We start from the raw sequence: 14,342 nt of genomic DNA, 5'->3' as shown, positions 1-14,342 counted from the left end.
TTTTGGATATCATCTAAGTTGGATGTCTCTGACTGTTGCATTTGGTAGGCAAATGCTCTGATTGGCTCTTTAAAGGTCAGTTCTCATCGTTAACCTTTGGCAGTTGTCAGCCCCATTCCGTATTAATGATTTCATGATAGGAAGCTTGTCCAAGGGTACACAAGGAGGGCTGAGCCTGAACAGACCCAAATGTTTCACTTATAAGAGTGACGAGTTTGCCTGACATCAAGGGGAGGCTGACAGCTGTAGCACAAATAATAAAAACACTGAGACAGATATTGGGGTTCAAGCTGAAGACCAGAGAAGCAAAGTGGCCAGTCACTAGAGAGTTCTCACCTCTACCAATGCTTAGACTGAAGGTAAGTCATTGCTTTGACCTTCAGAAGAAAGGAGCCAGATAGAGCAGGGAAGTCAGTTCTTGGGATATGTTTCCAGAATAAGCCAGTATGTTTAGTTTAATTATATGTAACTTTATAAAATCCAAGAAATTGTCTTTAAATGTTATGTTGAACATGTTACCTAAAACTTATACCTAGCATTTTATATGCACATTAAGAACTTTCAACAGGCTCTGGAGAGATGACTCAGCAGTAAGAGCAATTATTGCCCTTGCAGAGGACCAGGGTTCAGTTCCCATGGCCCAGCCACCTGTAACTTCAAGGGCTCTGATTCCCTCTTCTAGCTGATATCAGATCCTGCAAGCAAATGGGGTATGCTAATATAGGCTTGCACATCTACACATAAATAAAAATAAATACAATTCTAAATAAATTTTAACATTAAATATTCTTAATAAAAGAACAGAAACTAATGTAACTGTCACAAACCCACTTTTGCTAAGATTTATTTTCAAAGAAACAGTTAAAAACAACAACAAAAAAACCACTGTTGTGTAATATTAATTTAAGATGCGTTACATTCGTTCATGCTGTGGAGTATTTATTTAAGATGCAAAGATGTGTTACATGTGTTTGATTAAATAAAATTAGCCTGAGGTCAGAAGACTGAGTCAGCAACTGGCTAGCAGAAAGTGGTAGGGAGGAACCATGTGTAGCTAGGGTTCTTACGTGGGGGTGGAACAGAAGGATGCCCTGTTTTTGAAGAAACTCCAACTAGGAGAGTAGGTTAGCTCTCTGAGCAAGCAGAATTTCACCTTAACCTTTGAATCCTGAGTTCTATAAAGGGATAAAGATCTAGATGGATCCTGAGGGAACAGAATTCCTGCCTGGCTATGGCCATTGGAGCAGAACCGCTGTTGGTAGCTGCAGAGTTGCAACTGCTGGCTTTTTGGAGCCCATTCCCTATGGAGGGATACCTTGCTCGGCCTAGATACAAGAGGGAGGGCCTTGGTCCTGCCTCAATGGGATGTGATAGGTTTTGTTAACTCTCCATGGGAGGCCTCACCCTCTCTGAGGAGTGGATAGGGGGTGTAGTGGGGGAAGAGGGAGTGGAGTGGGAGGAGGGGAGGGAGAGGGACCTGTGATTGGTATGTAAAATGAAAAGATTGTTTAAAAAAAAAAAAGGACAGCAGTTGCTGAAGGGGCAGCTACTGCATTTAATGAAAAACAACAACCCATACTTCCATCCTAACCTCATAGGTGGTAACTCAGCTGATATGTATGCTTCCAGTCCATGTCTGTAAGCATGTTGCACATCTGTGCTTTAAGGTGTACATAAATACTGTCATGATGAACTCATAGTTTTACAAATTGTATTTTCAGTATTTTTAAGTTTGATCCGTGTTGATATATACAGGTCCCTGGTTTGCCTTGATGGCTATGAAATATTGTATTGAATCAATATACCACAAAAATTTAACCATTACTTAAAATTTAATTGGATTTTAATTTTTTACGTTTGTTGACTTCACTGTATCCCTTGTATGTGTGTATTTATGCCTGTGACTAAAGTAGAATTTTTATGTCTTACTATAAATATGGCATCTTAGTCTGTTTACAATGGTATAACAGAGGATCAGAGAGTTGAGCAATTTATAGAGATCAGTTAGTCCAAAGCAACACACCAACAGATTGGATTGCCTTGTGTGGGCTTCCTTGCTGAGAACTACTGTGACCTCACATGACTGGCTGATGCAGAAGGGAAGGGAGTGGGATACTGTTTAAAGCCTCTTATAAGGGTAGTATGGCTTGGATATAAAATGCCCCCACAGGCTTATGTGTTTGAACACTTAGTCTCCACCTGCTGATGTTGTTTTGAGAAGTTGTAGATCCTTTAGAAGCTGGAGACTAGTTGGAAGAAATAGAAATCTGGGAGTGGCCTTGAAACATGTAGCCTTGCCTGCTTGCTGTCTCATCTCTGCTTTGATCCATCAAAATGTAAGCAAAGTTTTGTGTTTCTGTCACCATAGCCACAAACCACTCCCACTAGCAGGTCTTTGCCATTGTCTTGGAAGGTATCTTCAAACTGTGGGCCAACACAAATCTTTTCTATTGCTTCTTGACAGGTATTTGGTAACAATGATGAGAAAGGTAACTAATGCAAATAGATTTGATTCCGTTCACAAGAGGGGAGCCTTTTGGCCTCATCACCTCAAAGGGGGCCCCACATCTTAATACCACCATATGGCCATTAGTTTTCAATATGTGTTCATTTTAATAAGTTTTAATACTTGAATTTGAAATGTGCTCATCTAAGGAAACTGGGTGAGGAGTAATGAAAAGGAGCTTCAACTAGCTCATGTGTAAGGCATTCCAGACATGTATAAGACATGTATAAGGCATTGTAGAGAAAGGAAAGCAGCCCTTGAGCTAGGAAACGGACAGACACACTTTCAGCAGCATAAAAAGATTGTTCCAAAAGCAGAAGAATAAACTATGGGTAAGAATGGTCCCAGTGTTGTGAAATAAATGTTTACAAAGGGTCATGTGGCATCTCATGAAATCAGGAGAGACTGGAGGAAAGAATTAGATTTGCCAATAGGCTTGAACATCTGGTTTAGCACCATATTCTATGAAAAGCTGGGGACAGAATCTGAGGCTTGGGACAGAGAGACCTTGAGAGATGGCAGCACCAAGTGGCATCTCAGAGCAGATGCATAGTAGCATTGTGTGGAAGTGGGAGGACTCACTGGATATGAGAAGAGGTCATGACCAGAGTGTCACTTGAGTTGACCTCTGGGCGGAAATCTCCTAAGGTCTTGGTAGACTTTGGGTAGGACAGTTGTCCAGTGGGGCAGAGCAAGGATCAAGAGTGAAAAGGGAGATAGCTTTCTGGGGTCTGAGGAGAAAGGGCCCCCCCTTCTTCGTCCTTCCCCCAGGAAGATGGTGCTGGAACAGTGTCAAGTGTTAGTGTGAAGTTCAAGAACCCTTCCTCCTTATCTATAAAGGGAGCCAGAAGAATAGTTTCATGAGGAAAGCAAGGTTACCCTACATCTAGGAAAGGCAGAAAGTTCTCAGCAAGTGCTTCTCAGAAGCCCTTCTGGATCTGTCTCAGAGAGTAGGAGCCAGGACGGCATGCAGGGCAGAAAACAAAACAAACAAACAAGCAAACAAACATGGCTGTAGGGATTTAGAGCAAGATGCAACTGTGTATATTGAAATTTCTTCTTTTGCAAGTCTGACTGAGTCTTTGCAGGTCAACATGACTTCTGCAATGTGTTCTTTGCCTTTCCTGAGTTGTAAATGCAGTTGGCTAGGAAGCACTAGGAATGTTTCAAACAACAATTTATTATGCTAAAGCATAGTGGAAAGGGTGTCCTAGCTAACACAATTGATAAATGTAACAAGAATAGTAACAGATTTGTCAGAACATTCTACAGTCAAGCATTTTTAGCTTTTCAGCACCTTGAGTGCAGCATATGTGGCAGTGTAGTTAAAGTTTATAGACCTTTCCTCAAAATGTTTAAAATGCATTAAATAAAAAATACAGCATTATAAAGGAAATCAATTATAATGATATAGTTATAAAATGTCTTAATGTGATTGAGCAGTGTGTGCTTTTTAAATACAGTCTAGCGATCATTCTAATAGCCACTGTAATTTTACCATAGTGATGAACAAAAGTATATTTCAAGATATTGCCACTAAATCAGTATGATATGAAAATGACTGTGATTTCTTTTGGCAGAGTCACATTTATTACTATTACTACCAAAATGTGTTGCCCACACTCATAATTCTTAAATGCTGTATTTTTGTTAGATGTTAATGAAATAAAGATGTTATTCTCCAATCCTACTGAAGTTCATGAACTTGATCATTCTAGCCATCATACATCAGAACTCTGATCAGCTGAGTAGAAACAGATTAGACTGGAGCTAAGGAAAGGATTTGGCAAGGCATAAATAACCATTATTCTATTCAAGGAACAATTGCTGCTCTTTACCAAAAAACAAACAAACAAAAAAAAACTGTGATGATGTGGTACAATGGGTTATAACTGTGGAAAATCATTTTGATGGAGTGGATACCACAATTGCAATGATTGTGGTCAATGCCAAAGCATAGGGGCCTTAGAAAAATCAACAGTGAAATCCTGGTTGAGCAATTAAAGGCAAGAAAAGTTTATTATCAACTACCAAGACGCTTACACAATCTCTCTTGATTTGTCTCTGTTATCTCCTCTGAATCTGAAGTAATTGTTACGGGTCGAACTGGCATGTGCTTGGTCAGCGGCAGTATTGAGACTAAGAGGCTCACAATTGTGTCAGCAGGAAAAATAGGTATTATCGTAAGACCCACTGGCTTCTTAAGTTTCTCAGCAGTGGGCTTTCTTTTAAAGATCAACTTAGGTACAAAGGTGATATATTGACTAAGAGACAGAAAGAATTCTGTAGTGGGCTTAGTGAAGTAAATAACCTCTCCTAGAAATGAGAAATGTAGGCCAGTGTATTGCAGGTTTTGAAATGGATAGGCAAGTTTCACCGGCAGTTTATGGAGGTAGTTGGCTCATTCTTTCATTCTTTGGACTATATATCGAGGGCACAATCTGAGACTCCATCACCAGCACTGAGCAAAATTGCCCCTGTATTTATTCCTCTTCCACTTCCATATTTCCACTTCTCCCCATCCTTTCTTGATTCCTTGAGCCAGCTGCTAACAGTTGCCTCCCTTCAGCTATTAGCAGCATTCCATGCCATCTGGAATCCATTTGCACTTCTGATTTCCTGTGTTTTTACTTCTTCTTGTCTATCTCATCAAGAGGAAAACACTGTGCCCCCCTCTTCTTCCTAGTCTAAAGCTCTTGTCTTGATCATGATTTTAATGACAAAGGGGGTTATTTGGGCAACTTCCCCCTTAACTCTATCTCTATCTTCTGATTCTGAAAACAAAACAGAACAAAAAAAATGAACTAGAAAAAAGTGGCAACATATTATTTTTCTTCCCCAGCCAATGGTTCTGTTGCTCAGGAGAATCCAAAGTAGAATATGCTTATACTTCAGCATACAATTGCAAAGATTTAGTGACATGTAATAAAAACAGATGGTAGTTTCAAACAGTGGTTTTGTGTCTCTTTTTCCTGAGACAGTCAATGTATGAACAAAACACTGAGAGAACATGTGCCACTACATTTGTTAAGGGGTTGGACCACTCCAACAGAGAAGCCCAAAGATGGCAAGTGGCTTAGTTAGGGTTTTTATTGCTGTGAAGAGATACCATGACCATGGCAACTCTTAAAAAACATTTAATTGAGGTGGCTCGCTTACAGTTTCAGAGATTCAGTCCATTATCGCCATGGCAGGGGGCATGGTGACATGCAGGCAGACACGGTGCTGGAGGAATAGCTGAGGATCCTATATTTTGCTAGAAACAGGAAGTTGACTGAGACCTTGGGCAGTATCTGAGCATAGGAATCCTCAAAGCCTGTCCCCACAGTGACATACTTCCTCCAACAAGGCCATACCACCCTAGCAAAGTCATACCTCCTAATAATGCCACTCCTTATGAGATTATGGGGGTCAGTTACATTCAAACTACCACAGCAAGCATGGCAGCTTAACGGTTTGCATTCTTATTACCATCTCTAATAGCACTGCCACCACACTACTGTGTTCTAAGTAGTTGTGGTAGAAATAGTCACGAATATCTATTGGACTCTTACTAAATGGTGATAGTGTGACAAACCTTTTACATAGATTGTTTTATTAATACCTCACAAGACTCCAAGAAATTATCTGCATTTTACAGGTATAGAAACTAAGATTGTCAGAGATTTTAACTATGACATTAAAAAAAATCGCTTGGACTTCTGTCTTAGTCACTGTTCCATTGTTGTGAAGACAAAGACAAGTTTTATAAAAAGAAAACATTTAATGCGGGGAAGGGTTGCTTATAGTTTCAGAGGCTTAGTCCATTGTTACCATGGCAGGGAACATGGTGGCAGGCAGGCAGGCAGGCAGGCAGGCAGGCAGGCAGGCAGGCAGGCAGGCAGGCAGGCAGGCAGGCGTGATGCTGGAAAAGTACCTGAGAGCTACATCCTGATTCACAAGCAGAGAGAGCGAGCCTGGGCCTCACATGGGTTTTTGAAACCTTGGTGTTCACTCCCAGTGGCACATTTCCTCTCATAAGACCACATTTACTCCAACAAGACCATACCTCCTCATCCTTCCAATCAGCTCCAATCTCTGGTGTAAGCACTCAAATCTATGAGTCTATGGAAGACATTCTGATTCAAACCACCACACCCTCCAAAAGCAATGAATATACCAAAACTGCAGTATCTGTTACGTGTCTGGTGGTAGGATTTAACCTAGTTCCTTTGAACCCCAAAGCCTGTTTCCTTATTCATTTGTACTGCATCGTCTCCTCATCTTGACTGTGCTTAGTCACAGACAACAGGAGTATTGTACACCTATCTAAGAAGTTAGTGAAATGAGAAATGTGCTTAGAGAATGAGTTCAGGCTGGAAATTTGTTTCCTTGATGATTAAAAGTTTATCTAGGTCTGGAGAGATGTCTCAGTGTTAAAAACCGAAACTGGAAGCCAGGTGTAGTGGCACACACCTAATCACAGGAGGCAGAGGCAGGGGGATCTCTGTGAGTTTTGACACAAGTCTGATCTGCATAGAGTGTTCCAGGACAGCTGGAGCTATCTATACATAGGAACCTTGAGGAGATGGAGAGAAAGAGGGAGGGAGGGAGGGAGGGAGAGAGAGAGAGAGAGAGAGAGAGAGAGAGAGAGAGAGAGAGAGAGAGAGAGAGAGAGAGAGCTATTTTGCATTTTCAGCAGACCCAAATTCAATTCCTAGCACCCACATCAGCTGGCTTACAACTGCCTGTAACTCCAGCTCCAGGGGATTAGACACCTCCCGCCTTTGTAGGAACTGGCCCTCATGTACGCATACCTACACACAGATCACATGCATACACAGGATTTTAAAAAGAATTTATTTAAAGTATCTTATTGCTGAATAAAGGAGATACCATACAATATTCACATAATTTGTGTTTAAAAGAGTGAATTTTAAAATATGCTAAATTAGGCTCTCTTATTTTGAACTGTGGATATGGGATATAAGATTGATGGGACTGGAATGGTGGCTCAATAGTTCAGTGCTTACTGTCCTTGCAAAGATCCAGGTTTGGTTCCCAGAACCTATATCATATGGCTCACAACCATCTAAATCTCCAGATCCAGGGGACCCAATGCCCTCTTCCACTGGCACTGGCACAGATGTGGTATAAATAAGCTCCTACAGACATAAACACACATACATATAAGTAAATCTTAAGAATGCATGATAAAGTTATTCCCAAAGTAACTGATGTTCACATTGCTTTCTTCTATGTGTGTATCCGTTCTTCAATCTGCGCTGTTCCTAAAGCTTCGAAGAAACATCCCAATGTGCTTGTCTTCTTGGAAGGATCCTCCTCGTGTCCTAAAATCCTCGAAGCCGGCTCCAGTCAGTATGACAAATAATTCAGTGGCCTTTGCACCTCTCCAGACATTAACTGATGAGGAAATGATGATGAAGGAAGCAGGTCAGTACGTTTCTCAACTCCACCCTGTAACCCCTCTGGTTATGAGTTGAGCCAACAATGTGAAACCATACGAGGCAACCTAGGAGGTATGTTGATCTAGGTTGTTGTCGCTTTGTTTGGGGGGCCTGAAGGGAGTTCGTTTATTTTTGAGACAGGATCTTCCTGTATTGCCCACATGGGTCTCAAACCCCTGGACTCAAATAACCCTCTTGTCTCAGCCTCCAAAGTAGCTGGGATTTAGAGTTATGAGAATCGAATTTTCATATAATATTTTGAAAAAAAAGGTAATACCAATATAAAAACAACAGCAGAGTAAAAGGCTAGGTTACAAGTTAAGGCTTCTCTCTCTGTTCCCTAATTCTCCAGTTCTTCCCAGAAGCTGTTTCATTGCCAGTCTCTTATAAAGCCCTGGAGGGAGGGCATGATGCTAATCACCCTACAATGTACAGGGCAAGCAAACCCACAACAAGGGCTTGCCTGTCCTGCCCCAGAACATTCTTACTTCTGAGGGAGAGAAACCTTCCTGTGTGTGGCCATGCAACTGTTCAAAGATCTGTGTTAGATGGGATGTGCTGGTGGAGAAAGATAACCAAGGTGCAAGTAGAGGGTCAATAGGTATCTGGGCACGATGGTGCATGCCTTTAATCCCAGTGTTCCAAAGGCAGAAACAAGAAGATCTTTGTAAGTTCAAGACCAGCCTGGTCTCATAGTGAGTTCCAGGCCTACCAGAGCAACACCATGAAATTCTGTCTCAAAAAAGAATAAGAGGAGGAGAAGGAAAGTAGGAAGAAGGTTGAATGTATGTCTTATGGTTGCTTTGGGGAACAGAAGTAAACTGATAGGTAGAGCGTCTAGGTAGAGACTTGCAGAAGACTAAAGGGAAGCTTTCAGAAGGAGTATATAAGTTTAAAATTATTTACCTTTGGGGAGATGAATTAAAAATCCAAGATAGGAGAATACAGCTTTCACTTTTCATTTTATGCCTTCCATATTATTTATATTTTTTTGCTCTGAATGGGATTGAGGGATTGCTTTTTTTCTGTAAAGAAGGAAGTTGTAATTTCTATTTTGAAAGTCTAAATATAGTCATGTGTATTTTAATTTATTGGTTAAAAAGTAGTCATTTATCAACAAACTGTTAATGAACTATTTCTTTCTTAAAGATATCCATTTTATCTACTTAAATATAGACTTATCAGAAATTCTTTTTCCTCCCACAGTTAAAAAATTTGCACAGGAACAAATTGCTCCTTTGGTTTCAACTATGGATGAAAATTCAAAAATGGAGAAATCAGTGATACAAGGATTATTTCAACAAGGGGTATATGTTTCATAATTGTTGTTTCAAACTTTTATTATTTAAAAATTTCAGACACTATATTTTTGGTTTTTCGAGACAGGGTTTCTCTGTGGCTTTGGAGGCTGTCCTGGAACTTGCTTGGTAGTCCAGGCTGGTCTCGAACTCACAGAGATCCGTCTGCCTCTGCCTCCCGAGTGCTGGGATTAAAGGCGTGCGCCACCACCGCCCGGCGCAGACACTATATTTTTATCATATTCTTTTTCCCTCCCTCTGTTTCAACAAGGTCTTTCCCCACTTCCCTACCCACCAAACTTCATGTTCTTTCCCTCTCAAAAAAAGAAAAAGACAAAAGATAACTATTAAGACAAAACGCACACAAATAACATGGAGTCCATTTTGTGTTGACCAACTACTTTTAAATGCATTTTGTATATTAAAATATATGCAGACTTTTCAGATGAGAGATTATAATGAACAAAGTGAGCCTCACCCCTAGTCAAAAGTATGTTTCTTTTCACTTAAGATCTTAGTTGATTTTATACAGTTAAAGATTTTTAACTGAACTGATATTTTAAATTATAAATGTTTTTTAAAAGGTCCACTAGCATCTGGTGGAGTCGAGGCATGGACCACTCCTAATTCAACATCCTGTAGTGCACAGGGCAACTGCAACAAAAAACTGGCTAGCTCCATCAAATAATATACATTAGAGACACTGTGTGGTTTTTTGTGTGTATGGCAGTCTTAAGGCAGAGCTGACAGCTGAGTCCCACACTAACTAGGTTTCCAGCTTTGTAATTCACATAGCCCTTCAGTGAGAGTATGACATACAAAATAGATTAAAGTAGAATTAATCTGGCTATGAATAGGGTATTAGTAGTGTGGGACTTCATGGAAGAATGTCTTAAATGTCACCATACTGAGCCGGGCAGTGGTGGCACAAGCTTTGAATCCCAGCACTCAGAAGACAGAGGCAGGTGGATCTCTATGAGTTCAAGGTCAACCTGGTCTACATAGCGAGTTCCAGTATAGCCAGGGCTACACAGACAGACCCTGTCTTGAAAAAAACACAACAAATCAATCACCTTACTCATTCCTGGTGTCTCCCTTCTATAGGTGCAAAATTTTTCTTTTTTAATACTGAAGATGTGCCAGAGCTAGTCACTGCTATTCAACTTCATGTTCCTTGTCTTGTCTGTCACCTTATTGAAAAACAACTTTTGGCACTTAACCATATAATTTCATTTCTTCTTGTTTTAATGGGATTGGCTTTTGATGATTTTTCTAACTTGTTTGTTTGTTTGTTGGAGACAGGGTTTCTCTGTGTAGCCCTGGCTGTCCTGAAATTTGCTCTGTAGACCAGGTTGGCTTTGAGCTCACAGAGACATGCTTCTGCCTCCCAAGTGCTGGGATTGAAGGCGTGTACCACCACCACCTGACCTAACTTTCTGTTGCCAATGAAACACTTAGGAAAATGGAATCCTATGTGGAGACATACTGAACCACACGGAAGTCTGGTGTGTAAGAAAGACAAAGACCCCATGGTTTGTCTTGCAGCTCAGTTCTGCTGTCATCATTGACAGACTCCATCCCCACCCCCAGGCTCCTGTGGGGAGTCCTTTGGTGGTCTCACAGCCTGAAAACCGCTCTCCTGAAGTAGTAATTTTTTAATTCGGGGCCATGTGCACTCACTGTCCACCTCCATAAACTACTCTTTCAGTAGCTCGCCTGCCTCCTAACTCCTCAGTCCAGTGCTGGTCACGTGCACTTTCAGTTCTCTCACAGAGCAGTTTTCATCTTTTGTGGCTCCGCCTTCATGTCAGCTACATCACCAACCTGAAGCATATAGCCAAAGCCTAACTCACCGAAGCTGTTCCAGGAGAGCCAGATGTAGGTCTGGAGCCTCTTGCATATATCATGTTCCTTTCCAAAAATAAGGACAGTTAAACACAGAGCAGTGCTAGGGACATCTCATGTCCCAGACTTAGGCATTGAGATCAAAGGCCCATCTTTGGGAAGCTTTGATCAACATTTAGTCTTGTGTATCAGCACCTGTGACTTGTTGGGTGTGTCACTCAAACACTACCAAATGTCTGCTAAACATCTTAGACTTGCTAAAGTGACCCAAAATGGATGGTCATGTAGAAGTTGTCTCTGCTGAACAAATCAAGTAGAAAAGCCTTCTTAAAAGACACTATGCTGACTAGAACTGTAGATGTGTCCACTGAGAGCTGGTTACTCTCATTCATTCACTTATTACATCAAATCGGTATACAGGGGCCTGAATTGAAATACTGAAGCAACTCATGCAGTTCTTAATAAGAAAGGTCATCAGATCATGCTTACACTTATTCCATTCATTTATGCTTCAAGGCATTTTGTGTCTTTCTTGGTTATCTCAGGCCCAAAGTTGCGCCCCCCCACATCTAACATAAATTTCATCCTTCTCAAAAAAAACCAAACCAACAAAAAAAAACCCTAGTGTTTGTTAATAGACTATTGTTTATAGCAAAATAACTATATCAAATTTAAAAAATATATTTTAAAGTTCAGAATATATATATGATGGGCTGTGGCTGTAGCTTGGGTAGTGGTAAAGTGCTTGCCTAGCATAAGGGGTCCCAGGTCATTTTTGTGTTTACACTTTATTTTTGAATTTTTACTGCAAGAAGTTTCCCAGTATAAACAGCTTTCCTCACCTGTCTCATGTTTCCTCCTCTGTCATTCTTTTAGCTGATGAGCATTGGAATTGATGAAAAATATGGAGGAACTGGAGCTTCCTTCTTCTGCTCTGTCATAGTGATAGAGGAGCTAGCCAAAGTGGATGCATCTGTGGCTCTCGTGTGTGACATCCAGAACACAATAATTAACAACCTGTTTGAAAAACTCGGTACAGAAGAACAGAAGGCTACCTATTTGCCTAAGCTGGCTACAGAAAAAGTGAGTTGGAATGACTTGTTGAAATGGATTGGATCTAAGTTTACAGTATTTTGGGGAGAAAAGTTACTGCGGTATTGACTTTAATTATCCAAGACCACAATGCAGCACCATCAATCAACCAAGCAACACTCAATAAATTGCTGTTACCAGAGAAATACATTCTACCTCTCATTTGTCATGTGGAAATCCAGGAAATAATCATCAGACAATTCCTTTTAGTTAGGCATGGCAGCACATGCTTGTAATCCTAGGACTCAGAGACTGAATCAAGAAGACTGCACGTTTGAGGCCAGATTAGGCTACATAGCAATTTCTAGGCCAGCCTGGGATGTATAGTGAGAGCCTGTCTCTAAAAAGTATCAACACATCTATCTAAGGTCATTTTCCCAGTCCCTTTGTTGAGATCACTTTTGTCTTAGCTAGGGTCTCTATTGCTGTGATGAAACACCATGCCCAAAAAGCAAGTTGGGGAGGAAAGGGTTTATTTGGCTTACACTTTAGCATTGCTGTTCATCACTGAGGGAAGTCATGACAGGGAACTCAGACAAAGTAGGATCCCAGAGGCAGGGCCTGATGCAGAGTCCATGGAGGGATGCTGCTCACTGGCTTGCTTTCCATGACTTGCTCAGCCTGCTTTCTTATAGAATCCAGAACCACCAGCCCAGGGATGGCACCACCCACCATGGGCAGGGCCCTCTCCCATTAATCACTAATTGAGAAAATGCCTTACAGCTGGATTTCATGAAGGCATTTCCTCAACTGAGACTCCTTCCTCTCTGATGACTCTAGCTTGTGTTAAACTGGCACATAAAACCAGCCAGTGCAACATTCTACTAGAATTAAATAAGGCTAAGCATATGTTATTTTGTTTTTCTCTGGACTCAAACTTACGGTCATCTTCCTGCATTATCTACCTGAGTTCTAAGGTGGCTAGTGACTCTAAGTGTGCCATGGAAAGGGTTAATGAAGGAAGACTAGGAAATGCTACACAGCAAGCATGTATTCCTAAGTCCTTATTTTACCTTATAAATAGTAAGGGTGCTCTCAAAAAAATAAAGCAATTCTATTTTGATAAATATAGACTTTTTTTTTCAAGACAGGGTTTCTCTGTAGCTTTGGAGCCTGTCCTGAAACTCACTCCATAGACCAGGCTGGCCTTGAACTCACAGATCTTCCTGTCTCTACCTCCTGAGTACTGGGGTCAAAGTTATGTGCCACCACTGTCCAGAAACTTTCATTTTAATGTAGGGTTTTACTATGTTCCTTTGGCTGGTCTGGAACTTACTATATAGACCTGACTGGCCTTAAACTCACAGAGACCTGCTTGCCTTAGCATCCTGATTTCTGGGATTAAAGGCCTACTCCATCATGCCCAACACAAATACAGATTTTTTTTTGAAAAGTTAACTAAAGGTTGACTTCTAAATGTCCATTTTTAATGCTGGGCATTGATAATACACACCTTTAATTCCATTACTCAGGAGGCAGAGTTAGGTAGATCTCTTCATTCGAGACCAGCCTGGTCTACAGAGTAAGTTCCTAAAACAGCTGGGGCTACACAGAGACATCCCACCTCAACAAAACAAAACAAAACAAAACAAAACAAAACAAAAAAGTCACAAATGTCCACTTTGTCCTATGACTTGTTATGCAAAGAATAATTAAAATTATTTTGTTTTTCCCCCTCGAATATATAGTTAGGGAGCTTCTGCCTTTCTGAAGCTGGAGCTGGTAGCGACTGTTTTGCTTTGAAAACAAGAGCTGATAAAACTGGAAGTGACTACATCATCAATGGGTCCAAGACGTGGATTAGTAATGCTGAACATGCAGATATCTTCCTGGTTTTCGCAAATGCAGACCCCGCCTCTGTAAGTTTAAAGAGAAATTCCTTTCCTCCCTCTTCTCACCTTTTCATTTTTTCTTTTCCCTCTTCCAGTCCCTTTTTAAGATAAGACCTAAGTTCCTAGTTCTGTGAGAGTTGAATTGACCATTTTTTTTTCACTCATCGATTTTAAATGGTTGTTGTTAGCAAAATTGTTAATTACATACAAGGCCACTTATTACTTTTCTCCTAATATCTTAATCTTTAATTGGGTAGAACTTCAATTTTTCTGTGCAATAATGAAGGATTTAAGTACTTGTAAAATACATTTACTTTGAAGA

At 40.6% G+C, this 14,342-nt stretch overlaps 1 protein-coding gene and 1 long non-coding RNA gene across 2 annotated transcripts in view; one reads left to right on the top strand and one right to left on the bottom strand.

Annotated features, from left to right (window-relative positions):
- The window catches only part of Acadsb (acyl-CoA dehydrogenase short/branched chain), a 36,491-nt gene that overhangs the window by 7,452 nt on the left and 14,697 nt on the right, over positions 1–14,342 (top strand). Inside the window, exons 2-5 of the mRNA XM_005063366.4 lie at positions 7,783–7,939; positions 9,160–9,260; positions 11,973–12,179; positions 13,877–14,047. Coding sequence (XP_005063423.1) covers positions 7,783–7,939; positions 9,160–9,260; positions 11,973–12,179; positions 13,877–14,047 — 636 coding nt within the window. The remainder of the gene's footprint in view (positions 1–7,782; positions 7,940–9,159; positions 9,261–11,972; positions 12,180–13,876; positions 14,048–14,342) is intronic.
- LOC110341242 lies at positions 7,798–12,795 on the bottom strand. The gene is made up of 5 exons (XR_002383128.2): positions 12,674–12,795; positions 11,939–12,113; positions 11,105–11,162; positions 8,860–8,978; positions 7,798–7,909 (listed from the first exon to the last, which is right to left on the bottom strand). It is a non-coding gene; the product is annotated as an uncharacterized LOC110341242 (long non-coding RNA).

This window comes from Mesocricetus auratus, unplaced genomic scaffold (genome assembly GCF_017639785.1).
Source record: "Mesocricetus auratus isolate SY011 unplaced genomic scaffold, BCM_Maur_2.0 Super-Scaffold_4256, whole genome shotgun sequence".
NCBI classification, from domain to species: domain Eukaryota; kingdom Metazoa; phylum Chordata; class Mammalia; order Rodentia; family Cricetidae; genus Mesocricetus; species Mesocricetus auratus.
The sequence above is the reverse complement of the archived record's forward strand: the minus strand, read 5'-3'. Positions and strand labels throughout refer to the sequence as shown.